Source organism: Eriocheir sinensis, chromosome 29 (assembly GCF_024679095.1).
Source record: "Eriocheir sinensis breed Jianghai 21 chromosome 29, ASM2467909v1, whole genome shotgun sequence".
Taxonomy (NCBI): domain Eukaryota; kingdom Metazoa; phylum Arthropoda; class Malacostraca; order Decapoda; family Varunidae; genus Eriocheir; species Eriocheir sinensis.
The window spans coordinates 7,969,757-7,997,672 of NC_066537.1; the positions used below are offsets into that span (position 1 = coordinate 7,969,757).

The 27,916-nt window shown below is 43.8% G+C and overlaps 2 protein-coding genes and 1 long non-coding RNA gene across 11 annotated transcripts in view; 1 reads left to right on the forward strand and 2 right to left on the reverse strand.

Annotated features, from left to right (window-relative positions):
• Nucleotides 1-244: 244 nt before the first annotated feature.
• LOC127004951 (uncharacterized) lies at nt 245-2,180 on the reverse strand. The gene is made up of 3 exons (XR_007758124.1): nt 2,037-2,180; nt 783-824; nt 245-450 (listed from the first exon to the last, which is right to left on the reverse strand). It is a non-coding gene; the product is annotated as an uncharacterized LOC127004951 (long non-coding RNA).
• Nucleotides 2,181-3,178: 998 nt separating this feature from the next.
• Nucleotides 3,179-15,134, forward strand: LOC127004957 (uncharacterized). Its single transcript, XM_050873272.1, has 16 exons — nt 3,179-3,413; nt 3,517-3,708; nt 4,635-4,770; nt 5,154-5,349; nt 7,005-7,212; nt 7,689-7,805; nt 8,176-8,279; nt 9,666-9,793; nt 10,178-10,556; nt 10,901-11,167; nt 11,321-12,178; nt 12,635-12,875; nt 13,087-13,300; nt 13,419-13,545; nt 13,669-13,886; nt 14,986-15,134. The coding sequence occupies exons 2-15, from the start codon at nt 3,531-3,533 to the stop codon at nt 13,879-13,881; spliced, it is 3,366 nt and encodes a 1,121-aa protein (XP_050729229.1). The 5' UTR covers nt 3,179-3,413; nt 3,517-3,530; the 3' UTR covers nt 13,882-13,886; nt 14,986-15,134.
• LOC127004952 (protein furry-like) overlaps nt 14,131-27,916 on the reverse strand; it is a 160,651-nt gene continuing 146,865 nt past the window's right edge. For 7 of the 9 annotated variants that reach the window (XM_050873260.1, XM_050873262.1, XM_050873254.1 and 4 more), the window contains 13 exons: nt 27,669-27,812; nt 26,758-26,832; nt 21,780-21,803; nt 18,770-18,949; nt 17,738-18,162; nt 17,398-17,596; nt 16,689-16,793; nt 16,182-16,331; nt 15,833-16,021; nt 15,416-15,550; nt 15,008-15,184; nt 14,695-14,848; nt 14,131-14,576 (listed from right to left, as the gene is read on the reverse strand). In XM_050873260.1, coding sequence (XP_050729217.1) covers nt 14,416-14,576; nt 14,695-14,848; nt 15,008-15,184; nt 15,416-15,550; nt 15,833-16,021; nt 16,182-16,331; nt 16,689-16,793; nt 17,398-17,596; nt 17,738-18,162; nt 18,770-18,949; nt 21,780-21,803; nt 26,758-26,832; nt 27,669-27,812 — 2,118 coding nt within the window. In that variant the 3' untranslated portion in view covers nt 14,131-14,415. The remainder of the gene's footprint in view (nt 14,577-14,694; nt 14,849-15,007; nt 15,185-15,415; nt 15,551-15,832; nt 16,022-16,181; nt 16,332-16,688; nt 16,794-17,397; nt 17,597-17,737; nt 18,163-18,769; nt 18,950-21,779; nt 21,804-26,757; nt 26,833-27,668; nt 27,813-27,916) is intronic. The other 2 variants (XM_050873256.1, XM_050873258.1) reach the window with 2 other exon arrangements.

Consider the following 27,916-nt stretch of genomic DNA (forward strand, 5'->3'; position numbering starts at 1 on the left):
TTACTGGGGTTTTCATGGCCTATTTTGTGATCCCAGTGATAGATTTACACGACCTTACACCATGAACGAAAAAAATCGCCCATGAAAACCCGGATAATCTTCTCTGTGGCCTTGGAAAACAGTCGTAATAGAAGCCCGATATGTTTAAGAATATGGCCTTTTGTCTTTATGTTACAAGGACAGAACAGGATAAGTTATATAGATGTATAGGATAATAAACAATAGAGGGGTGTCGTAAGGTACCTGTGATGGCTGTAGTTGTCCTTGTAGCCTCTAGATGGCCCTTGTCGGCTTCCTCCTTCACCTTCAGCAGTCCACCTGTACCTGTCATTGTACCTCCCGCCTCCCCCTCCCCCTCCTCGGCCCCCGCCACCCCCATGACTGTAACCCCGGCTGCCCCCCCCGCTATCCCGTCCCCCCCAGCCTCCCATGCCCCCACGCCCATGTCCTCTGTGGAAGATAAATGCATTTGTTGTAGCACTTGAATTTCTTTAAGTTTTGTTCTTGTACACATATGCACTTGAAATAGTCATCCTCTATCTTTAATAGTTTTGTTCTTTCAGACATCTAAACTTGACAGTCCTGAAACCTTTAAAATGAATTCACACATGGACAGCTTTCTAATTTCAATCTTCAATACAAATAAGTACATTTGCAGCAGAAGATATACATAAGACCATAGTTATATATTTTTATCAAAAGAGCAAATCAAATAACTTATTCACAAAAGAATCAAGGAGAGAGAGAGAGAGAGAGAGAGAGAGAGAGAGAGAGAGACTAACCTGTAGCGATCCCCATCACCCTCAGTGTGATATGCCGGCATCCTGTGGAGAAAAAAATAATAACATTTAGCTGCCAGTGGCTTCCCTTACTTAACCTGGATTAACATACTTTCTTTGGTTATTAGAAATGTTTCTTAATGATGAGCAAACCAAATTGCTGCACTGTAGACTCCAGCAGCCACCCTAACTGTTGCTACACATTGGTGATGCCGTCATCATTAAATTAGGTTTGGATAGGCTAGCTTAGGTTAGTTTCTAAGCATGTGTATCTTCATATTTTGGATAAAAGGTCTGTATTTTCGCCCTTTAACCACAATACGAAGGCACATGCGTTATTTTGAGGCGGTCAAGCTGAATTACACATTTACCATAATCATATGTCTTTGGCATGTGTAGTCTCACTTGTCTTCCCTTCCACTGCATTCACTGTCCAACGTCAACTTTATTTACCTTCTCATCATCCCCTTTCTTTCCCTTGGCTTTCTTAGCCCTTATCCTCCCCTTCCCGCCCGGTGGCCGGTGCCTGCGGCCTCCCGGTGAGCTACTCATGACCCAAGCCATTATTGATACACAGCTGCAAGTATCTGTACACAAGTGCAGAATAGTTTACTGATGATGATACCAGACGTGTGGGTGCTTAGGCCTACCCATACAGCCATGCACAAGGCCTAAACAAACGCAGGTAACGCAAAATGGAATAAAGTGAGAAGGAAGGAGGGAAGAGAAGACGAAGAATTGTACTGGGACTGACGGGAGATAAAAGACAAGGAAAATACAATACTGAACCACGTGAAAACAGTGTTGGTGGGGAGGAGGAAGACGCAGGGAAGGAAACGAATGAAGGAAAAGATGAGGATGATGATCCAGGGAAGGAAACGAAGGACGGAGAAAAAGAAGAGGAGGAGGAGGAGGAAAAAGAATACACAGGAAAGGAAACAAATGAAGAAGAAAAAGAGGAGGAGGAGGAAGAGAAAGAAGACCCAGGAAAGGAAACGAAAGGAAAAGATGAGGAGGAAGACCCGGGGAAGGAAACGAAGGACGGAGAAAGAGGAGGAAGAGGAGAAAGAGAAAAAAGAAGCAGGGAAGGACACAAATGAAAAAGTAAAAGAGGAAAAGGAGGAAAATACGCAAGGAGGACCAATCACTCACCCACACCACCCATTGCCCAGCGCCCGCCCCCCCAAGACGCAGTTATTTCAAAAGCCTCTCACTCCTATACAACACTACTTATTTCATGTTTTCTTTCATCCTCACCTCTATCAGCCTCTCTACTTTATTTCCTAAGGTCTGGAGTGGCGTGTGGGTTGAATAAAGCGTTGAAATTGAGCGTTAAAGAAGAGTGTCTCGCCCCCTCAAGCCGCCTTCCTTCTCTGCCTTCTTCCTCACGCCGCCTCCATTGCCACATATTATCGTACTCAACACCTATTATTATTTTTTTTACAGTGAAGAAAGCAGCTCAAGGGCACTGGTGAATGAATAAAGAAGGCTCAAGGGCAAGAGTAAGTAAATAAAAACCCTTAAGAGTAAAAATAAATCAATAAAAAGAGCCCGGTTATCAATGGTTATCAATGCTCCTGTTAAGAAAGTAGATGATTGATGATTTATGACCCAAAACTGTCATATTCACAAACAAAAGACGATATTTAGTTGCATTTTTCATTGAAGAAAGTCAATTACTGATGTATTTTGAGAGATTGAAGCATAAACTCTACAATTCGAGTTACCAAATTGTCATAGTCAGAGGTTTCTTGTCGAATATGTGACACCCACACCCACACAAAAGTATATTAAATTATGCTCATTATTCAAAACGTTGATTAATGGTGTTCTTGTGGGTTGAAAGCATAGTTCTAAGCTGATCTGACTATCGTACTTGGAATAATTGTCGTACATCTGCCGACGCTTCTCCCCGCGCTGCCGATCGTTCCTCCTCAAGACAAGTGCTGCCGGAGGTTATTCTGCCTTATTTCAGTCACATATATATCAAATAATTCCTAGCAAATTTTCTTAAGATATCTCAAGCAAAATCTAGTGAGAATCATGCCGGGTGTTATTTTCACCCACCAAGATGTAGCTAGTTTTTTTTTTTGTGTGTGTGTGTGTAGGTGTTTATTCATGTCTATTTCAGCCTATTATGACCTTACTTATTATACAATTTTCTGTCATTGTAGATATAGAGGAGACCAAAGGGACGCCCAGGTAACTCATGGCTGGGGAAGGTCAGCCAATCCTGCTTGGGAGGACCGCCGGGAGTATGGACGGTGAGTGAGTGAAGCGAAGCGTCCCCACGTGTATGCTCCCCATTAATTAGTTAGATATATAGATAGATAGATAGATAAATCATGAATATTCTGTTACATTTAGCGGCTTTTTTTCCGCTACTTTTTGTCCGATTGGCAACGCTGCTCAGTCCCGTCGTCTGTAGGTCCGAGGCACACGTGTTCCTCCTCCTCCTGACCTGACCTGTCCTCCTGAAGGGGCTCACGACGCCGGCGAGGTAGTTTGTGGAGGCCCTTCATGGTGACGCTGTGCCCTGGACGCTGAGGGAAGTAGTAGCTGCTGCTTCATATATCAGTAGAGCGCCCTGTAGTAAGTGAAGGAGCCGCCCACAAGGTGTTCAGCCGCTGACAGGTGAGTGACGTTTACAGACTTGTGGGAAAAATATAAAGAGTTTACCAGTTTTCCATTTCTAATCCAAACAGTATTATTGAATATCTTTGTTCTTGCTTTCCAGGGAGCCCAGCAGCCATGGCAAGGCCCGGCGCCCCCCGCAAGTTTTATGACTTTTCTGGCGAGGCGGGGCGAGGCGAGGAGGTGCCGGGCAGGGCCGAGAGGGACGCCAGGCCCGAGGAGCTGGTCAAGTTTGTGGCCGAGAACATAATAGGTGCTGAGGCTGTCTTCTCGTCACCCTTCGGCCCTCGCAAAGGTAATGGAAACTTGGCAAGGTCGGCAGTGTTTAGGTTAGCTATGTCATTATGGTCAAGCAGCTTAGAACCAAAGAAACTGTCTAGTGCATAATCACTATTTTGTTCTTTTTGCTGGCTGTCACTTGCCGAGGGTATTTTTGACAGTTAATGTACACCCTTCCAGTTGGTATATACCCATTTCTTATTTATATATATATATATATATATATATATATATATATATATCTATATATATATATATATATATATATATATATATATATATATATACAGTAGAAGTACCAGTTGAGGGTAAAAAAATAGAATATATAAAAAATACTGCAGAAACTTAAACTTTGGATAGAAAATGAACTTGTCAAAATCATGAACATTTATCAGTCTTTACTTTGGCAGTTGGGGGGATATTAACGAAAGTGTAGCCTACTAATTTCGAGATGCTGACTGCTTATTTCTGGACAGAATACGATGCTGTTCATCATGGAGATAGTATTTTTCTCCAGAAATTACTAAATGATTGACTTTTCAATGCCTTTTGTGGACCCACTGCCGCAGCTGCAAAATAGCTTGCAGAGAGATTTAACTTGGACACCCGTGGGAAATCGAGGGTTTTCGGTGGGGGAGTGTATTTAAACTACTCCAACCAAGCTTTACATAACCTCCTAACCAGGGGGGGCCCTCCCCCCATGTATATGCGACTTATTTCTGCAAGGAGGTATTTCTCGCAACACCGGCTGGACCGCCGCCAGAGAAGGCTACACTTTTGTGAATGTTATCCGGCAGTTGTTCCTTTCATCATATCTTAATTATCCTAATCTGTTTTTCCTGACAGAATCATATAATTAAAGAAATGCATACAAGTTGGCAAGCCTACTGTAATCCTTCCCTTCCCTTGTAGCCTTTTAGTTTCAGTCTCCCTTCTCTGCAGTGGTGTACTGTGACTATACCGCCTCGGGCCGTTCCCTGGCCTTCATCGAGGACTACATCCAGAGCGAGGTGCTGCCCCAGTACGGCTCCACACACACCACGGCCACCGTCACTGCCCTGCAGACCACACTCTTCAGGTGCTGCAGGAGTCACTTCGTTATTGTGTCTGCTTCTGTACCCTATCTGATTCTCTCTCTCTCTTTTTTATTCCCATGGGTTTTACTACTGATGCATTAGTAAGGACAGATGTGTAAGATGTAGCAGGATATTAGCATAGTAACATTTCTTCTTCTTTTTGGGTTTTACAACTGATGCATTGAGATTTAGTTGTCTAAGTTTCCATGAAGTAGTGATTAGACACAAGTGTCAATAAAAGTAGTAGAGTCTAAATTGATCATTGTATGGGAGCATTATAAACATAGACTACAGCCGTGTCTCCAAACCCATTTGTGCATTTTTTTTTTCATTTTACACCTTATTTTATTTATTCATTTTGTCTTACACTTCCTGCCTCACACAGACATGAGGCTCGTGACATCATCCGCAACGCCACGCAGGCCTCAGAGTATGACCGTGTTGTGTTTGTGGGCAGCGGTGCGACGGGGGCGCTGCACAAGCTGATCCACGGCCTGGCTCTTGATTGCCCGCCTGTTGTGATGGTGGGACCCTACGCCCACCACTCCTCCCTCCTGCCGTGGCGGGAACTCGGAGCTAAGGTGTGTGTGTGTGTGTGTGTGTGTGTGTGTGTGTGTGTGTGTATTTGTGTAGAGTATTTTACAACGTTATGGTTACTCACAAAGTGCTATCTTCTCACCTTCCTTGGCCAAAGTCATGATAAATATAAGCAAGGTATTTAGGAAGGAATAGTAGCATGATTTAATGTATGCCAAAAGATGTACAGTGTGTTGTGTTGTGTTCTTTTTATTGCCTATTACGATATTTTTTGTTTGCCCTTGACTACTTACTTGGATGACTTGTTGATGTAATGTAGGCTAGGTAGGTTATATATGGCTCAGTGGCTTGGCATCAAACCCCCCAGACCACATTACCATAGCTGGGCACGATAACAGAAAACCTTATTCCCGAAACCGATAACTGATAATGGTAAACCTTATCGGTGATAACTGATATTCGTTAACTGGAGACACAAATATAGGCGATAACCAATAACCGATATAAATCCACAATTCTGATACTAGGTAGCGATAAGTCCGATTGGCGAAAACGATATTATATTGATATTTCAAATAAAAAACATAGATGAATTCAAATTTTCATTATCTTTATTTTAAAAAAAACTTATAAAACCTGAAAACCACACCTTGACACGTACCTATGGACGGTAATACTAGAAACACCTGAACCAGTGTTGTGTTATTTGGCGTCCCCACCGTCAAAAGCTGGCGCTTTTGTTTACAAACACTGGTCTCTCGTGAACTGTGCACGCTCAGACCAGCAAGCGTAGACCTGTACAGTCTCACAAAGCTTTTTAACCATAATTAAGAGTTGCTGGAAGGCTGAATCAGACATACAGTACCACTACCACCATCCCCGCTGTTGCTAGAACGACACTGTATGAGTTGTATTTATATGTACAGAGTGTCGTTCTAGAAACAGTGAGGATGGTGGTGCTGTATGTCTGATTAAGCCTTCCAGCAACTCTTAATGTGTTAAAAAGCCTTGTGAGTATGTACAGTGCTATGCTTGCTGGTCTGAGCATGCGCAATTCACGAAAGACCAGTGTTTGTAAACCAAAGCGCCACCTGTTGACGATGGTACACCAAATAACACAACACCGGGTGCCTTCAATACCATTGCATGCTCACAAACGAATATGGAAAATCAAATTTGAAGCAGTGAATAATCATCTTTTGGGCAAAGTTAAATGATTTTTCTCTTTGACATATTGATTTTTGAGTCTAACATAAAAAAATAACCTAGTGTGTTAATGTTGATGATCTAAGTATGAAATTTCTTCATCGAAGATATTTCATACCTCAAAGTTTTTTCATACAACACCGGGTGCCCGGACCACGCATGCACAGTAGGGAGGAGACAATGTTTTTTTTCTGAGAGGCGGAAAAAAAGTAGCGATTATCGCTGGTTTGGTTACAAAAGTAACGAAGATACCGATATATATTTAAATAAGTAGCGGATGGCCGATAACCTGATTTTGTTATCAGCGTTATAGTATCGTGATAACTTATCACGATAACTTCCAGCTTTGCACATTACCCATTTTCATAGTGTCTTAGTTATACAGTTTTCACAATTTTGCTTCCTACAATCCTTTCACAGTCCCGTGTGAACTTTGTTTCCTTTGTGGTTTCAATCGTAGCTGCAACCCTGACTCACACCCTCATCCACGCAGGTCATCCGCATCCGAGAGACGGCTGACGGAGCCATGGACACCCAGCACTTGGAGGAGGCTCTGGCCCAGCACCGAGGTGGACGAGGGCAGGTGATTGGATGCTTCGCCGCAGCTAGCAATGTGACGGGGACAGTGGTGGATGATGTTAAGGTCACCCAGCTCCTCCATCGCTACGGTGCGCTGGCGTTTTGGGACTGTGCTACAGCTGGTGAGTGAGGTGGCCATGTGCTCTGTTTGGGGATGTTGGTGTCTTCATATGTGCTGTTTCAAATAGTAGTTGTATAATTTTCAAGAGGGGAGTTTTACAACGCCTCTCCACATGATTCTGGTCTCTCTGTTTTGGAACTTAACACCACTACACACTATTTGCAGGAGCAGTGTCAGTGGGCTGCCTCCTCTCCTTTAAAAATAAAAGGAAAAGGAAAAAAATAGAAGTAATGAGCTGAGGTGTAACATTGAACTACCTAATCAAAGGAAAGGATGTTTATGATTCCCCATTTTGTCACTTTTATTTTGCAACCCCAGCTCAGTTTTCCATTTTTCCCATTAAATACTGATTGGACTAGTGCATATGAATTAACTAACACACCCTAAAGAATTATTGTGTAAATGAATGAGTGTTTGGCAGCCTGTTCATCATTTATCAGCCACATATCTTCCCCTTACCCCCTACTTCTTCCCCAGCTCCATACGTCCCCCTGCGGATGAACCCCACTGTGCCGGGCGACACTGAGGGTCATGCCCACAAGGATGCTATTTTCTTCTCCATGCATAAGTTCCTGGGGGGAGTGCAAACACCAGGTGAGTTGCTGAGGGTTATTAATTCATTTTGCAGGAAGCTTACTAACGGCTGTGCTACATTAAGTTCAGGACAGAAAGAAGAGGAAACTAATGTGGAGGGTCTTTGTAGAGTCAGAGGAATCTTTTGAAAGGGGAGAATCACAACATCTTCAAAATTAAGCTTGATAATTATTTTTTCTTGTATTTTCTTCTGTTATCTTTCAGGAGCTGTGTTTTGGGGGCATTTTTTATATCTGTTTTACCCCTGATCTGTCTCTTGTACCATTATAAATAAATCATAAGAGATGATACGTTAGCCTTGGTGGAGCTTCGAGTGAGGAACTAGTGTAAGGCCAAGCACTGATGCCTCCTCTGCTCCCTCCTCCCTTAGGTGTGCTAGTGGCCAAGGAGAGGCTGTTCCGGCGACGCGACCCGGAGGTGTGTGGCGGCGGCTCGGTCTTCTTCGTGTCCAGAGACTCCCACCGCTACCTCCAGGTGGGTCAGGGAAGGAGTGAAAAAACAAAAGAAAATGATGGAGGGGGAGGGAAAAAGAGTGGCAGAGGAGGAGGAGAAGAAGGAGTAGGGGTGAAAAAACAAAAGAAAATGATGGCGGGAAGGGAAAAAGAGTGGCAGAGGAGGAGGAGGAGGAGGAGGAAAAAAATGACTAGGGAGAAAAAATGATGGAGGAAAGGAAGGAGGAGGAGGAGGAGGAGGTAACTACAGTTGTCATTAGTGTAAAAATAATTAACATGAAAAATACAATTAGGTTAGGTTAAGTTTAGGGTATCTTCAAACACAGGATAGCCAGCACCTTATGGTATAAATCAACAGAGAATGACCTCACTTTGATGTTTAGAAAGTCTCATTAGTAAGGAAGCATATATGAATTTTCTGAGTGAAGACCTATGGTGTTTCTTTTGGTTTTGGTAGGTTATGTTAGGTTAAGTTTAGGGTATCTTCAAACACATGATAGCCAGCACCTTATGGTATAAATCAACAAAGAATGACCTCACTTTGATGTTTAGAAAGTCTCATTAGTAAGGAAGCATATATGAATTTTCTGAGTGAAGACCTTTGGTGTTTGTTTTGGTTTTGGTAGGTTATGTTAGGATAAGTTTAGGGTATCTTCAAACACAGGATAGCCAGCACCTTATGGTATAAATCAACAGAGAATGACCTCACTTTGATGTTTAGAAAGTCTCATTAGTAAGGAAGCATATATGAATTTTCTGAGTCAAGACCTATATTAACTGTTTTGGATTTTGTTAGGTTAAGTTTAGGGTATCTACAGACACATGATAGCCAGCACCTTATGGTATAAATCAACTAAGAATGACGTCACTTTGTTGTATAGAAAGTCTCATTATCAAGGAAGCATATATGAATTTTCTGAGTCAAAACCTATATTAACTGTTTTGGGTTTTGTTAGGTTAAGTTTAGGGTATCTTCAAACACATGATAGCCAGCACCTTTTGGTATGAATCAACAAAGAATGACCTCACTTTGTTGTATAGAAAGTCTCGTTAGTAAGGAAGCATATATGAATTTTCTGAGTCAAGACCTATAGTAACTGTTTGGGGTTTTGTTAGGTTAGGTTAGGTTAAGTTTAGGGTATTTTCAAACACATGATAGCCAGCATCTTATGGTATAAATCAACAAAGAATGACCTCACCTTGTTGTATAGAAAGTCTCATTACTAAGGAAGCATATATGAATTTTGTGAGTCAAGATCTATAGTAACTGTTTGGGGTTTTGTTAGGTCAGGTTAGGTTAATTGGAGGGTGGCATGTGCCTCAATGGAGTCACTCAAACAATCCTGCCTTGTAAATTTCTCTCAATTCTCTAAGTTCCTGGGAATTTTACAACCCTACTTGCACCCAGGATGTAGAGACGAGGGAGGAGGGAGGAACACCAGCCATTGTGGAGGCAGTGCGGGCCGGCCTGGTGATGCAACTTAAGTCCGCCCTCACCCCGGCCTTCATCACCGAATGCAATGCTCACCTGGCACGGTAGGTTAGGGGGGAGGGATGTGCTGGGGGTAATATTGCTGCTGTGGGTGTGTTTGAGCATTTGAAACAAGATGTATATTGTAAATTTGACGATATTTATGGGTAGAATCTTTTATTTGTTGAGTATATGGATGGCCCCAAGACTGTTTCTGATTAGGGAGATTTAATAGAGGTGCATATTTCCTGTACTTTGGTGAATCTAAGTCTTATTATTACGTACATTAGAAATTGCTCAACTTTTTTATCTGAGTTTATTTATAGTATTTATTTTCTTAAGGTGTAATCTTTTTCTTATTAACATTTCCTGAACTGTCTTTTTAGTTACTTATAATGAGTTGTATTGTTCTCTGATATCAGACATATACACTTGACACTGTGTTGCAGGGTGTTAGAGAACCTGGCAGGCAGTGTGGAGGAGCTAGAGCCACTGGGCAACCTCTCCAGCCCTGACCGTCTGCCCATCCTCTCCTTCGTGGTGCGTCACCCTTCTTCGGGCCTGCTGCTGCATCATAACTTTGTCTGTGCCGTCCTTAATGACCTGTATGGCATCCAGTCCCGTGGGGGTTGTGCCTGCGCCGGGCCCTACGCTCAGGACCTGCTTGGCATGTCTGAGCCCCTCACCCAGCGCTATGAGTCTCTGCTGCTAGAGGATCCTCGTCTCGACCGGACTCACCTTCGCCGCAGACAGGAACACAGTGACCTTGAGATGCTGCGGCCTGGCTTTGTGCGCCTTAACTTGTCCTTTGCTGCCAGTCCTGAGCAGGTGTGTTTCCATGCACTGTTTGTGGTGCTGCCTACTTCTCCCTGAGTCTGTTTATTGGCCCTAGATGGATTTGATTTATCTATAGCTCTGATGCACCACCCTCAGCCTAATTGCTGTGCACCACTTATTATATGAATGAGTGAGTGAGTGAGTGAATGAGTGAGTGAATGTGTGTGTGGGTGGGTGGGTATGCATGTGCGTGTTTTCGAATTTTCTCAAATATTCATCCACAAAACAATTTAAGTTAATGTCTTTTCGAACGGACATAAAAATAGATAAAGTAAATAAAAATGAACACTATACCTTTTGCACAGAAGCATAAACTCTTTCCCTTCCTTTGGCAGGTGGACTTTGTGGTGAAAGCTGTGTCAGAGGTGTGCCAAAATGCGTGGCGACTCTTGCCTCAGTATATCCTGAACCCAGAGACAGGAGAATGGAAGCACCACACCAACCTGGTCTTCAGGGGCCGACAGTGGCTTGGGGATATCTCCTATCGAGGAGGAAAATTTACCCGACCTGAGAGGACCTTCCCACCTGGCCAGCAAGACCCACCACCAGACTACACATTGTGTCTTGAGAAGGCCAGAGAGGTGTTCAGCCAAGCATCAAAGGTGAGGAGGAAAGGGGAGACAAACAGACAGACAGACAGCAAGGGATAGAGGCAAACAGACAGTGAGGGAGAAGGGGAGGGGGTCTTCCTTCATTTGTATTTTCAACCTTTTTGGAGATAGGATCGTAGTCTAATATCCATGTTTCTCCTGCAGGCCTCATGGCGCCAGCTTCCAGACGACACCATCCTGTTTCAAGGCGAAGCAGAAAAGTTACGCTGGTTCCTCCTCCCCAGTGAAGCCAAGACTATTCTGTTGGGGAGTCACACTTCCCTGAGCCAGTACCCTGAGGCACCCTTCACCCCAGTACAATACCCTCTGTCTGCGTCTGAGTTGAACAAGCGACCTGACTTTGTGTGGGAGGCAAAGGAGGAGAACTGGGTCATGAGGAGGAGGCCGTGGGGTGAGGTAGAGAGGTGTGACGTAGAGGATGGCAATGGAGTAAGAGAGCAAGGGAAGAGTGGGTCAACTAGCAAGGATGAAAAGAACGAAAGTGGACAGAGGACTACTAATATAAAAAATACAAACCATTCAGTGGCTAACAGGAAAACTAAAATTGGAGAGCATTATGATAGAAAAGACAACAAAGAGATAGTAAGTAAAGCTGAAGAAACCCGACCAGAGAATGAGAACCAAATGGAAACTCAGGCAAAGAATGAAGGACAGGAAGAAAAGGCCCATCACACAGAACAATGTAAAAATGAGAAAATCGAACCAGAGAATGAGAACCAAATAGAAACTCAGGCAAAGGGTGAGGAAAAGGAACAAAAGGCCCACACAGAACCTAACCTTAACTCCCTTATCTCAGTGACTAGTGGGGAGAAATGTGATGAAACAAAGGAGTCATCTTGTAGTCAGGATGAGGTCTCAGGAGAGGTGATGTGTGAGGGGTTGGTGTGCCTGAAGAGGAGAGGTGGCGGGCAAGGAACAGGGCAGGAAACGGTACAGAGGCCTGGCAAAGTGGTGGCCAAGTGGCACTCACCCCCAAAAAACATCTTTAACCCCACAATAGAGGTGAGTTAGTTGGGTTTTGTCTTTGTTAAATAATGTAAAGGTAAGTTAGTAGTGTTTTGTTTTTGTTAAATAATGTGAATATTCTATAAACAGTGAACTATAAATAAGCTTGCAACTAATATATTAACCTTGATTGTAAGTAAAAAAAAAGAGGCAAAATTTCTTTGTATATTTCTACAGATAGTACAGTAAGGTAATGAGGCTTTATTTAAGTTCTTGAGCCCTTCTCTTTTTTCATTTTAATAATTAATCTTGGTCCTCCTGTTTTAGTTCGAGAGCCCTTTCCTCTTTTCAATCATGGTAATGGTTAATCTTGGTCTTTCTATTTTAGTCTGAGAGCCCTTTTCTTTTTATAAGCTTAGTAATAATTGATCTTGGTCCTTCTTAGCTCTTGCATTCCTGTTCTCACATTTAAGCCTCAGTCTTTTAAGCTTCAGTTCTTGTGTTCCCCTTCAGGCACTGACAGAGTTCGACATGATCCATGATGGTGACCGAGTGATGGTGTGCCTGTCGGGGGGTAAGGACTCCCTCTCCCTCCTGCACACGCTCCGCCAGTACCAGTTCTATGCCCGGGCCCGAGGGATCACCTTCACCCTTGCCGCAGCCACCGTCGACCCCATGAGTGCCGCCTATGACCCCCAGCCACTCATTCCTTACCTGGCTAGTCTGGGTGTGCCATACTTCTTTGAGCAGCAAGGTGGGGCAGACATCGCCTTCCTGTGTACTTGCCTGTTTAAGTTCTTCATCTCCTTCATACCCCTTTGAAATGATTATCTTGGAGTCACTTGGTGAGGATGTGTCATATCTATTGAACCCTGTGTATTATTTGTAATTTCATGTATTATGAGTATTTATGTGTTTTTGTTAAAGTGGAAGTTCCTTTTTTATGAGCCTTTGTACCTCCCCAGACATCCTGAGTCAGGCGGCAGAACTACCAAACCTGAACTCCATCTGTAGCTTCTGTTCCCGCATGAAGCGAGGGCGGCTGTACGCGGCGGCACGGCGGAACAACTGCAATGTGCTTGCGTTTGGGCAGCACCTGGACGACCTGGCTGAGAGCTTCATGATGTCCGTGTTCCACAATGGTAGACTGCGCACCATGAAAGCTCACTACACTGTCAAGTATGTTAATTTTGCATTGTATTGTGATTCATGCCTTACTTTATGCTCCCCATTTCCCCTACAACTTTACATTCTGAACCTGTTGCTTGAGGCTGACTGTTTCTGGCTTCACCAACAGGGAGGAGGACCTGAGGGTGATCCGACCATTCGCATACGTCAGAGAGAAGGACTTGAGGAATTTTGCAGAGTCTCGCAAGCTGCCAGTCATCCCAGAGAACTGCCCAGCATGCTTTGAGGCCCCCAAGGTGAGGTTCAATGAGTGTGTGTGCATGATGCCTTCCCTAAACATCATAAAACTGTGCTCGGTGATAAGAGTGATAGTTTTAATGAAGCATGTAATGAGAGGGTTTATTTTGATGTCTGCACAGGAACGGCAGCGGGTGAAACAGGTGTTGGCCCAGCAGGAGGTTCTGTTTCCTGGCCTGTACTGGTCCCTGCGCTCAGCCCTGCATCCTGTCATGGCCATCAGCCGCACTGGTGTTGAGTCCACAGTGTTTGGCAAGAACGGTGTCCTGGCCACCTCAGGGAACAACAAGGCTCTCCCTCAGCACGATCCAGAGGAGGACGAAGAGGAAACTTAATACTGGTAAACTACAGACAAATATTGATTTCTTCCCTGTAGAACACCATTTGATGTTAGAGTAGATGAGTGGCTTTACTATGTCATTTTTTTAGCAGTAATAGATTCCTGTAACCAATGTGATTGGAATATAGAACAAAACCAGAAATTTTGTAGATGTTTTGGTGCAGAGATATTTATTGTTTTTAGAGGTATGCATGTAGTGGGAAATTGAGTGTAGTGGTCTTTCAGGTAAAGTTAAACTCCTGGAACACTTTAATGCACCATGTATTGCAGTAACTTACACTGAGATTCTGAACTGACTACACAGGGATTGGGGTGCTGTATGGCCCCATCCCTAGTACATTACAAAAGCTTTCTGACGACAACGCTTGTAATACTGTCACGCAGGACAACATTCAGATTACAAAGAAAGCTGGGATTATGCACAGAGACTTAAGAAGCACAGGACTTTGCCAACATAGAGAGCCACAGAGGATCAAACCAGACTGGGCTGGCTCTGGCTGGGCGGGGATTTGGTAATGCCGTCTCACATCTAACACTCCGTTTTGCGGATGACAGAGTCTAGTGGGTCCCGCACCTGGTGTGGGGTCTGTTCAATCGCACGCAGGGCTGAGTGTGCAGACATGTTGATGTCCATGAGCCTGGAAATGGCTTCCTGCAGCTCCCCCTCTGTCCCGCACACTGCAATCATTCCTGGAAACAAGACATACATGTTAGATTATCACAGTCTAGGCAGGATAGCAGTTTATAGAGCAAACAGAAGAATTTCTCTTGTCATGGCAGAGTTCAGAGTCAGCAGACTAATACACACCTGGCTTCTTGTCTGCTAGGTAGGTGCAGTACGTGTTGAGAATGATGGTGATTTCATCATGGGCTGAAGAGGCCTCTCTGGGCCACAGGGATCGGTGCTGCCGCACAAACTGCAGCGCCCCAACCCAGCGCTGATCAGCCACAAGCTGCAGCAGCTGTTAGGGGAGAGTAGTTGATATGCAGTGTTCAGTGAGGTTTAACATTTTATCTTAATTCAACAGGTACAGTCATAGCGCCCAAATCTGAGGTGTGCATTTTCGTGCTCTGGTAACCTGCTGACACATCTTTCCAGGTTCCTGCTAGCTTGGGCTTACCTGCAGCTCTGCCTCAGGCTGGGAGGCTGGGGGCACCACGGGCAGCTCCAGGGACTGTGAGCCCAAGGAGGACGAGCTGACTGGTGAACCTCCTTCGGTGCGGCCCAAACTGCTCTCACAGGCACTGCCAACTTCACTCTCCTCTCCTCCAACACTCTCACACTCACCCTCCTCACCCTGCAACAAAATACGTCTAAGGTTTATTTTGAGCATGACGGCAAACTTTGAAGTCTCATCACCCTTATTGAAAAAAATGGGAAAAATGAGAGTAAACTAAGCTCTTGAAATGATTTCCTCACTACCATTCTACTACCCTGAAATTCATGGGACAGAAATAGTTGATTTAAAGAAAACCTGCCCAGAGTTGTGATGAAGCTCAGACAATACACGTGCCTCCAATGAACTGACCTCTGGCAACTCCCTCTCCGGCGGGAGGGACTGGGAGCTACGAGTGGGGGTGGTGGGTGGGGTGGAGTCCAGGGTTTCTGCAGCTGCCACAAGTTTGCCCTGGAGGGTGCTGAGCTCAACACTGTGATCACTTGACTGAAAACCACCAAATAGTTTTAATTTAAGCACTGGATAGCAACAGAAAAAATGTTATTTAATAAATTTTTATGCAAACTGATAGTACTTGTTTTATATAACTAATTATACAGAAAGACTTTATTCCCTTATTAATTTGCTTAGTGGAGGATTTTTTTTTATAGTACATTTATTTCGTGCTAGCCTACAGTGCTGACCCCTATTCCATTGGTAGTATGGGATAGTGTCATATATACCCCTGCTCCCTCTATGCTGTTTGCCAAACAGCCTCCCTTGACAAACCTGTGTGGCCCGGGCGGCCTGCAGCATCACCAGCAGCAGCTTGGCATAAGTGTCGTACAGCAGAGACAGCTGGAAGTGCAGCTTGTATAGGCAGCGGCACAAGTCAGTGTGCTGCTCATCAGGACACAGCTCGGGAAGACTCTCCCCTAGGTTCTGAAGCTTCACTGTTGACTTGATGCCATCTAGACACTGACCACATGGAAGGAATGATTAATATTTTTGGCCAAGGTGACTACTATATGCTGAATCCATGGTGGTAAGTTATCTAAAGGAGCTAAAAACAATATTATAAAAGAAGACTCGTTATAATCAAGCCCTAAAAATTTAATTGTGTGTGTGTGTGTCTTACCCTGTTGGCATTGTCCCGTTTGTCAAGGTAGGTGTCAAGGTGTTCGTGGAGGGCGATGAAGGTGGAGCGGAAGCGAGGGGTGAGCTGCGTCGACGTGAGCAGCATGGTGTCCACAAACACATAAGGGAGAGGAGCCGTCCCTGACACACCCTGCCGGAGAAACAAAAGAGTGATGCAGGGACTGGGGAGGAAGATGAGTAAAGGCCTGAGGGACGATAATCGGGTAGAGGAATGTGCTATCATCCACCCCCCAAAAATGAAAATTAGGTGGCTCTGCCGAGAATAAACAAATCTCAAGAAAATGTTAAAAGCCTGAAGAAAAGAGACCAAGAGAGGAAAATCAAATGGTGTAGGAATGTCAAAAAATATGGAAAGGACATTATAGCAGAAATTTCAACAAGATCATTAAAATAGGGTTGGGTTATAATATTCAGAAGGCATTAAGAAAAGGTACACAGACAGACCCAAACGGCATGATGTACTCACTATAGTGTATAAATATCTCACCTCCATGTGCGGGAGAAAGGACACATAGGCGTGGTTCATCTCCCCGCCCTCACCAAGGTACTGGATGCTCTCCCCGACCAGCTCACTGAACTTCATCACACTCTCCTGCATGGGGGAAAGGTTTCTGTCAGTCTGGCTGAAGGAGAAACATTGGAGAACACTTAATCCGACTCTTCCCTTGATACAGTACACTTAATCCAACTCTTCCCTTGATACAGTACACTTAATCCAACTCTTCCCTTGATACAGTACACTTAATCTGACTCTTCCCTTGATACAGTACACTTAATCCAACTCTTCCCTTGATACAGTACACTTAATCTGACTCTTCCCTTGATACAGTACTCTTAATCCAACTCTTCCCTTGATACAGTAAAGTTGGAATCCTTGAAATGCTTTACTTTTATTGTTAGGATGGTCAAAAGTTAGGTAAATATAAAGTTGGGGCATACACTATAGATGTGCATGGCCTCTGTGTTCATCTCTGTCTCTGTGGTGAGTAAGAACCTGCTACCTCAGGACGTGACAAGTGTGACATCTGAGTTACCAGTTTACCTTCCACAGGTTTTCACAGGCTCCATGTATACTTAGCTTAAACAAAAGACCACCTTCTCAATATCTGTTAATAATTTGTGCAGTCACAGCATATGCAATTTTCTCATCATTTTCCCCAGCTCACAGCAACTACATGACCCCATTCCACACTCACAGAGAAGACAGTGCTGAAGAGAGTACAGGTGCGGTTGGGGTGGGCGATGGGGGCGTCTGTGGCGATGAGAGAGAGCAGGTGTGCACGCCAGGTATCTTCTAGGTCGTTAGGCTGCCGGATGGGGCGGAAAAGCATGGCGGTGATGCTTGGGGAGGGGTTGCAGGGCGTCATGTCCCCGAGGTCTCCTTCACTACTCTCACTGAAAAGGAAAAGACCATGAGAATAACTATCATAAAATTCCAGGAAGGTCAAGAGTTAGCACCTTCATGATAAGTCAGAGAAAGAGTTAAGAGTGACTGTGTGGACAACTGAGAACAAGGAGATAACAACAGTGACGTACTCTGATATTGAGGTCGGTGAGGCTGGGCGGCGAGTACTTGTATCCAGCGTCAACTTGGGTGTCGGCGCTGAGACAGAAGTGGAGGCGGCCGAAGACACCACTGGGGGTTGATGGTGGTGATGGTGGTGGTGAAGATGATGAAGCGAGTGGTGGTGAGAGTGCCGGTGAAGGGAAGTGGAGGACGACGAGTGCCGCGATCCACTCGAACGCTCACTCCCACCGAGACTTGGGTCGTCAATAGGGGAGACTGATCCCTCCTCCTCCCACCACTCGTTGTCGGCTGGCGGAATGACCTTCTTGGCATGGGATGGGGTCAGGTCGGCACCTTGCATGTCCTCCAAGTGGCTGGAAAAGTCTCCCTCCCCAAGGTTGCTTGGGGAGCGACGCCTCACGCCCCAGAGGTTGAAGTTGTCTACACTCTCCTCCTGTGAGAAGACAGAGGAAGTGCAGTGTGAGGAAATGCCGCGTCGAGGGAAAGGAAAAATATTGTACCCCATAAAAGCAAAAGTCATGAAGGAAAAGAAAAAGTTAAATCCCATTAAAAATGTAAATTCATGAAAGAAAATAGAAAAGTTGTACCTCATTAAAAAAGTAAAATTCATAAAGGAAAACAGAAAACTTATAACCCATGAAAAAAAGTAAATATGAAGGAAAACAGGAAAATACAACCCCCATAAAAAAGTAAAATTTTTGAAGGAAAATAGAAAAGTTGTACCTTATAAAAAAAGCAAAATTAATGAAGGAAAACAAGAAAGCTACACCACATTAAAAAAGGAAAATTCATGAAGGAATATAGAAAAAGTTGTACCCCAGAAAAAGAGTAAAAATCATGAAGGAAAATAGTCGTACCTCAAAAATTAATGAAGGAAAACAAGAAAGCTACACCACATTAAAAAAGGAAAATTCATGAAGGAAAATAAAAAAGTTGTACCCCAGAAAAAAATAAAAATCATGAAGGGAAACAGAAAGTCATACCTCATAAAAAAGTAAAATTCATACAGAAAAATAGGAAAAGAAAAAAAAAGTACTCACTCCCTGACTCTCCAGCTCATACTCCAGGAAGTCGAAGTCCTTGAACACCGCAAACTGCTTCTCCGAGGACGTCATGTCGTCAGCCGTGCGGTCGTTGTCGCCCGGGGCCACCGAGACCTCCTCTGTGGACGAGGCCATCGAGGACTGCCGCTCCAGCTCAGAACTCTGGCTGAAGATGACCTGTGGGGGGGAAGGGGGTGGGGGAGGGGGGGAGACAGAGGCATTAGGCAGGTAGTGGTGGTGGTGGAGGCGTTGTGGTAAGGTAACGAGCCTTATATTGCTCTGTGTGGATTTTTCTATTCTTTGCAGATTTTGTAGGTGGCAAGTTTGTTTGGCTGTGGTTGCTTATAACTATTATCGTTACTGTTAGTTATTATTAGTTACTACTGTTTTGTTATGCTTATTATTGGAAATTACTGGAGGAACAATCTGAATGTCTTCCTAAGTAACCAAAACTTGCCATTGAAAAAAGATATATTTTCATATTTTCAAAGACAACTTGGTTGGTGAGGTTGAGCCCTTGTGCTTTGCCTTCACACCCCCTGGTGCTTCCACACACTCCCAGGCACCCCATGGGAGCTCTGCCAGTGATGAAGAGTGTGAGGCCACAGTGAGGTGCACAGTGTGCTGGCTTGGCTTGAAGGTGCACCCCTGGCACTGGGCAGCCAGCCACTCACCACCAGGAGTCACTGTCTCACAAGACTGCCCCAGTACAGGCATAAAGAATTTCCTCTGTCCACCACAAGTCTCACAATTCAGTCTACATAGAGCTGTGCACTGTAACAACAAATGCCACCCACAGTAAGAGTTGACTCACTTGAAAACATCACTCATAGCTATGAGACATGAAGGCCAGAGGCAAGTGAAAACATAATGCTAAGGCAAAGCTATGTCTGAACAAAATGACACCACACGATTACACCGTCAACACAACTAAAGTAATGAGCAAGACAAGGAATCTAAGCAGTGGTGAACACACCTCATGTTCACTGAAAAATTAAATTTAGAAACCAAGCTGCTGGCAAGTCTCACTGTGGGCTAATCTATGCCAGACTGTTCTTTGGTGCATTCAGGTAAAGCAGATTACGTATGCGCGCACACACACAGACACACACACTCACAGACATACACACACACACACACACACACTCACAGACATACACACACACTCACAGGCACTCACACACACAAACACACAACAAAGAAATGGGAAGGACTGTGATTCAAGATCTGAGGAGGTCAAAATGATGAAGTTTAGCAATTTCTCTCTCTCTCTGTCTCTCTCACACACAAACTCACACTCACACACTCACTCACTCTCACAGACTCACTCTCATATTCACACACACACTCAGAATGCAAATATGTGTGTAACCATCCACACAACTGGGATCACAAGTTAAGCATGTGATCAGACCATGGTGAACCACACACACACACACACACACACACACATGCACCAGAGCACCCACACACACACACGCACCAAAGCACCCACACCCTCACACACACGCAGGCAAGGGAGGGTCCCCCAAGCAAGCAGGCAAGCAGCAAGCCATGCACACTAAGTCAGGCGAGGCAGACATGCAGTGGCCACTCTACTACGACCTTCCATAGCAAAGGCAACTTGTTAGTAAGGTTCCAAGAGCAAAAAACTTAGAATCTTTATTCTGACAATTGCAGTGGTCTGGCAACTAGAGTTTGCAGTTGTGGGATGTGTCTGTGAGGCTGATGTATTTGCACTGCCTAGAGTGCAGAAAAATGGGGAAGTAGAGTGCAAAACATGTTTCAAAAATAATGCAGGGCGGGGTGGAGACATAGATACATTAAGAACAGCCACACCAATTGGACAAACTCTTTCTGGTAATTGTCAGCATATATTCTAAAATGTTAGTAAAGGCAGAAAAAATGTACGGTGAATTTTTAGTTAAAAGTGAACCAAAAAGTTGTTTTGGGAAGGGGAAAGGAGAAATTTTGGGGCTGTGTCGGAGAGAGAGATAGAGAGCTTCCTCTGTAACTCAGGATTCAAAGAAATAAAGTAAATAAACCAAAGTGAAAGAAAGCAACCGGTAAAGAAAGATGAGAAGAAACTCAAGGGAGCACCAGGAACATTTTGATGCTGGCAAGGCGTTTGTTCCATATTGTTTAATTTTTCTTTCTTCGGCGAGGTTACTAAGAAATGGCCAGCCTTTTCCATTCCTCTTCCTGAGTGCCAAACGGCAGGAGACACAAGTTATGGTGTATCATGAAAAAAGATAAGCATGAGAGAAGAGAGGATGGAGGGAAAGACTGAGAATGTAAAGATTTCAGTGGTGAGTGTGAGTATATTTACCTGGTTATATTTACCTAGGTGATATACAGAATGTGAGCTACACTTGTGGGGTCTCATCCCTAAATCTAAATCCATTTAAAATAGTTTTAAATTTATGAATATTTCAAGCTTGAACTATCTAATTTTCGAAATCATCCCAGGTGTCAATGCATCTGTTAGAAAAAGGCGTGTTTCTTGATATCTCCAAGGCACCTTGTGATGGACAGCTTTTTTTTCAATCATTAATAAGGGAAATGAAATGAAGACACCTACACCGCTTTCCTTTATATATCGTTATGGTTTGGGTTCCTATAACAAAAGCAATTCAGAATTTTTGCCATGCAGTTTGTTGCAAATAAATAGAAGTAAGCAGTGCACCACATTGTTGGGCCAGATGTAAATTATATAAATAAATTCTTGTCCCATTGTCCTCGGTGCATATTGTGGCGACGGTGGTGGTGATGGTGGCAGTAGTGGTGGTGGTGTTGGCAGTGGTGAGTGGGGGCAGTCATGGTGGTGAAGGCAGTGTAAATATTCATAAATATACATGGAAAGAAAATAGAAATGTAACAGAAGTGCCGAGTGAGTGTGTGAGAGAGGAGTGGCAGTGATGATGGAGGAAGAGTGTGAGAGAGAGACAGAGACAGACAGAGACAGAGACAGAGACAGAGAGAGAGAGAGAGAGAGAGAGAGAGTTACCTTGCTGGCGGGCGGCTCCTGCTGCTACCCACCCCAAGACCATGGAACAGAGAGACACCAAAGACCACAGGTTAATGTAGCAAGCCATGCCCCCCCACCCCTCCCCTGGGATGGCCCCCGGGGGTGTTGGAGGTAAGGGGTCACTCGGGTCCTCCCACCTCCTGCAACTCTCACTCAACTTCTACTACCATCACTTAACCCTTTCTACTATTCCCTCTACTCCTTTATATTCCAACTGATCCCTTGCTATTGCCCTTTAATTCTTTCTATTCCCATTTATTCTATTGCTGCTGTCCCTTGATTCTTTTTATTTCCACTTATCCGCTGCTATTCCCCTTTGATCCTCTGTATTCTCACTTACAATCTATTACTGCTCTTCAATCTTTTCTATTCACATTTTCTTTCTTGCTACTGTTTCGATAATTTCTGTTCCCTCTTAACTCTTCCTACTGCTTCTCCATCCTTTTCATTCCCACTTATATTCCCTTCTACTACAGTTAATCAATTCAACGTCATTCAATCATTTATATTTTCACTCAAAACATGATTCTACCCTCAGACCCTCTTACTTCACCTCAGCTCTTCTGCATCTCATGGTTGTCAGTTTACTTCTCTCTCCAAGCTCCCATTCCCTCCTTCCACACCTTCATTCCTAAATCTTTACTGCTTCTTTGACCGTCACACTTACGTTACATCAGTCCCTTGCAACTAAGACTTTGTTCTCATCACTGCTAATGACTTTCCCCTAGAACATTTTATAATCTCACCCACATAGTTTTATATCTACAGTAAACGGCTAACAACTATTTACTTTCCTACATTTCCCACAAGAATTAGTTTATCATCTCCATCCCTACACCCAATCTCTTCATCAACTCGTCTTGCCCCATCTTTGAACCTGCCTTACCCTATCTTCTCCTCACTCAAATCACCCTATCTATCTATATCTCTCCTCTGTTGCCCATGTCACCTCCTTTTCCCTCACTTTATGCATACAAATCATTCTGCCTCTGGGGAATTTGGGTCCGAGGCTGAAAATTTGGGATTAGCTGCATTATTCTATCACACCTTGGGATGCAGAGGTGTGTTCTTAGCCCCCAGAAGCACCTAAAGCTAAAGGAAAGGGCCTATGTGGTGTCTTAGGGGAACATGGATCCAAGGAAATGCAACAAGACTAGGTACACTAACGCCCTTATTCTTAAACGTATCGGCCTCCCGTTACGACTATTTTGGCCACGGAGAAGATTTACCGGGTTTTCATGAGTGGGTGATTTCCAGTCCAGGGTGCAGATGGCGGGGAAAACTATCACTGGAATCACAAAACAGGCCATGAAAACCCAAGGAACTTCTACTACGAGAGGCTTTTTCAGGGCTTTCATAAGTGGTTTTCTAGTCCAGGGTGCAGATGGCAGGTAAAACTATCATTGGGATCATAAAACAGGCCATGAAAACCCCAGAAACTTCTACGAGTCTTTTTCAGGGTTTTCATGTGTGGTTTTCAAATTCAGGGTGTGGATGGCAGGTAAAACTATCACTGGAATCATAAAACAGGCCATGAAAACCCAAGGAACTTCTACGACGAGGGGATTTTTCAGGGTTTTCATGAGTGGGAGATTTCCAGTCCAGGGTGCAGATGGCGGGTAAAACTATCACTGGAATCACAAAACATCCATGAAAAACCCAAGAACTTCTATGAGAGGCTTTTTCAGGGTTTTTATGGGTGGTTTTCAAGTTCAGGGTACAGATGACAGCTAAAACTATCACTGGAATCACAAAACATAAATGAAAACCCCAGGAACTTCTGCTACGAGAGGCTTTTCAAATAGGCAAACGGAGGCGACGATAAGTTTAAGAACACGAGACAGGAGACTAAAGAGGCAGTTCCCGTAATCGAAACATGATGCAGAGTGGACCCCTACTACGAGCCAGAAACTGAAGATAGAGAACATTAAAAGATTTACTGTTACCGAATGTTTTTCCCACTCCGGCGACTATTAGGTAAAGAATTGAAACTTTCTGAGGACTGAAAACTTAACATTGGTCAGCATAGCCACCTCCTCCTCTACCTCCTCCTCCTCCTCCTTCTCCTCCTACTACTACTACTCCTACCTCTCCTCCACCTCCTCCCCTATATGTACACTTTTCATGGGACCCCCGGACACGCACACATGTGCACCCAGCACTTTACACACACACAGGCCCCCACATGCTTGGACGCCAGGGAAGGGAGCTGCTTGGGGGTTCAGGGAAGGGAGGTCATGCATTGTTAGTTTGATTTACCGAGGGGAGGTCAAGGAGGAGGGAGGTGGGAGGGGAGGGGCATGCAGACTCTGGCTCCCTTCCAGCGCTGACCACTCTCCCTCTCTCAGCTGTCCAGGGCGCCTCAGCAGGGTACAGAATGATGCCTCACACAGCAATACCAAATCATACCCCAAAATCATACTGAAGCCTTTAATATTTTGGGTGCGGGATTGCTACAGTGATTACTTTCCTTTGACTTCTTATTTTTTCACTTGCTTCTCATTTTTTTTTTTTTTTTTCTAGCTTCAACCTTCTTTGATTTAAGCTTCCCGTCCTATTCTTTGGGCACCAGCTGTTGTGTTAGTGTTCTTTTGCTCCATATTTTTTTTGCCAGGTTAAAATCTACACAGGATGAGGTAGACAGGAACCACCACAACACCCACACACACTAATATCAACTCTTTTGAGGCATGTAAAGGCAGTCAACAGCCATCTTCAGCAACCCCATCACTCCATCACACACATTTCCATCAACTCATAAATTTTGAAGCCACATGTCATTTTAATTTTTCCCCAATGAAGGCAGACCTAGGCAAATAATAAAGGAAAGTGCCAAGTATTGCCACCACCAGACAACTCTACTTCTGCACTCTATAGCTCTGCCCATGACTCCTGCTGACATGACCCGCTGAGATGCCCTGGGCGGGGAGAGGGCGGTGGCAGGCCAAGCTCAGCACCCAGAGATTAGTAGCTACACGTATGTATGTACACAGATTACAGAAGGTTACACATGTACATCTAACCATTCTACGGATAATCCTAGTAGTTAAGATATACACAGCTGGTTAATCATGGAAGGGAGGTGAGGGGCAAGTAAAGGTGGAGTTTTAATACACTTTTACAGACCACAGACTACACACACACACAGGAAGAGATGGTAAGTTTTAAAAAATAGATGCTTTAAAAATTATTACTCCCTTTTGCTATGTCACTCACACTTACGACTACAGTGAAGTGGACAGATTGGATTTGGTTCTCTCTCTCTGCTATTGTTATATTATGTGTCTATTGTTATGAGGCTGTGTTATTTTCATCATTCATTATTATTATCATCATTATTATTGGTTACATATTATTATTGTCGTAAATGTAATTATTCTTTCTTAGTATTATTGTTATAGTATCATGATTATTATTGAGGTCAACGGTTATGAAATGTACAAAAACACGGTTAGCCAAAGAGTCATTGTTAGACCAGAATTCAGTTCATGCACACACGTACACGCACACAGACAGACGAGCCAGTGTGCCCACATGGAGACGTGTGTGTGTGTTCGGCTGTCCTTGGGTTTGTGGCTTACGTGAGACTCCCATTTGATGACCTATGAACTCGTCTTAAAACTGTGACTCTTTTAATTTGGTCACTCCTAACTTTTGGGGGCATACGTTTTATTAATTGGAACTATGAACCTGTCTTAAAACTGTGACTCTTTTAATTTGGTCATGTCTAACTCTTGGGGACATACTTTTTATTAATTGGAACTATGAACCTGTCTTAAAACGCCCTGATTCTTGATTTAGTGACTGATTTGGTGACTCATAATTTTCTGGAACATACTTTTTACTGATTTGAACTTTGAACTTGTCTTATAACTGTCTGACTCTTGATTTGGTCACTCTCTAGTACATGCTTTTTAATAATACAAACTTTGAACCTGCCTTAAAACTGTCATAATTTGGTAGCTAATAACTCTCTGCAACACACTTTTTGCGATTTGACCTTTGAACTTGTCTAACTCCCTGACTCTTGATTTAGTGACTCCTTCCTGGAACATACTTTTTGCTGATTTGAGCACTGAGCTGGTCTTAAAACTCCCTCATTTTTTATTTGGTCACTCTCTAGAACATACTTTTTAATATTACGAGCTTTGAACTTGTCTTAAAATTGTAGGACTTTTAATTTGGTTACTTCTAACTCTCTGGGACATACTTTTTTGCATTTCGACCTTTAAACTTATCTTCAAACTATCCGACTCTTTAATTTGGTCACTCCTAACTTTCTGGAGCCTACTTTTGACCAATCTGAACTCTGATCTCTTATTGAAAACGCCAGACTCTTGATATTTTTTTTAGCGACTCACTACTCGCAAGGTTGGTAATCCTAAAATCACTGACTCGCAGCAACACTGACCAACTCATACTGAAGCAATCAACTCTAGATGACTCCACAACTGACTCATCTCTCCACAAGCACCCGACTCCGTAACAGTCAACAAACAACAGTGACACTAACTACACACTGGCCACATTTTAGTCAGCGCCAACCATCCAAAACAAAGAAGGTAGTGGTCGTTAACATAAGCCATTTATGCACAATTGAAAAAAGCAAGAGTTACCTTCCTGCGCCAAAAAAGTTAAAAAGGAAAATATCTACCGCTTCAAACTCCTGCTGATGACACAAGTGAGGGAACCACAAGTGAAAAAATGGCTTGGTGGATAAAACTTTTGTGTCGTGAGATCAAAACCGCACAAAAAACTCATCCAATTACATAAAAAAAAAAATAAGGAACTGGTGTGTAAAAAATCATAATATAAAACTGAATACTGGAAAAAATAAATAAATAAATGAGGAATATAAATGTAATGGCAAGGTGTGTGAATTAATAAACACATGAATCAGTGGAACAAGCCTACAGCGCGTGAGTGTCAACAAACCGCCGCTCTCCGCCGTACTTACCGAGGGAGACTTGGGCAGACCAACGCGCTGCCCACAGGTGTTCAGGAGGTTCACGAGACCCTCCCTCACCCTGGCCTGTGGGAGAGGTGAGGGAAGGAAGGAAAAATGTTAGGTTACGTCCTTACACCATGATTTTCTTTATATAGTAACAGAAGCAGCTGAAGGGGAAAAAAAATAGTCCACCAAAAATGTTCCCGACTTTTTAATCTCTGCAGAAATCAAGGTTTTATTAAAAGTTTAAGATGTGAAAGGCAAAAGGTTTAAAAGGTCTTAGATTTCCCGGCAATTTCTGGTTACTTTTTAATGATATTCTCATCTTTTCTCTTATTTCTGGTTATTTATCATTACTCATAAAAGGTTTTGCATTCATCCATCTACTCTCTTCTCTTTTACCCTCCAATTTCTCCCACTCAACCATCTCTTGTCCTTTCTTCATCCCCATTATCCATGCCCTCATCCATCCTCTCCTCTTTTAACCCGTAAGCTGCGGGATTGAGATTCTGAGTGCGTCGCCTAGTGCGGCTATATCAGCGAGAGATTGACCTTCAATAAATGATATCTAAGTTATATAAACGTGTCATAAATATTACAATACACATATCTGTAGCTCGAAATGTGTTGTATCCTGCATATTTCTTAGATTTTTCTATCACAAAAATGTTTTTCTGGCAGTATCTGAAGCCGCGGCGGAAACTTTTTGGCGCCTGTTTGAAAAGCCCGCTTCCAGAAGGCTTACAGCAGCTTACCGCTCAGCCGCCCAGAAGGCGTACAGCAGTTTGCGGGTTAACCCTCATCTTTCTCCACATCAACCCACCTCTACCCTTTCCTCCATGTCCCTATCCATCCTCTTCTCTCCAACTCTCAATTTTCTACCCATCAACTCTCCTCTACCCATTCCTCCTCCTCCAGACCTGTGAGAGCCAGGGTGTCTTCCAGCCAGCGAGGTGTGACGTGTCTGCAGCGGAGAGGGAGAGGGAGCGGCGGGGGGAGGCTGTGCCTGGCCCCCCAGCCCCCTCCACGCCTGCACTGGAAGCCCCCTCACTGCTTGCTGCATCCTGAGGGAGTAAGATGAAGGAAATGTCACTTAGAGGTTGTTTTATTTACCTTTTCTTCCCTTAGTTCAGCTACAACCCTTAGTTACCCTTGTAGAGGTCTGAAT

What these genes read in the sequence shown, in the direction of transcription:
- LOC127004957 (XM_050873272.1), top strand. Translation starts at nt 3,531, where the DNA reads ATGGCAAGGCCCGGCGCCCCCCGCAAGTTTTATGACTTTTCTGGCGAG. An exon ending in CTGCAGACCACACTCTTCAG is followed by an intron (nt 4,771 to 5,153) that starts GTGCTGCAGGAG and finishes TGCCTCACACAG; the next exon opens with ACATGAGGCTCGTGACATCA. An exon ending in TTGGGACTGTGCTACAGCTG is followed by an intron (nt 7,213 to 7,688) that starts GTGAGTGAGGTG and finishes CTTCTTCCCCAG; the next exon opens with CTCCATACGTCCCCCTGCGG.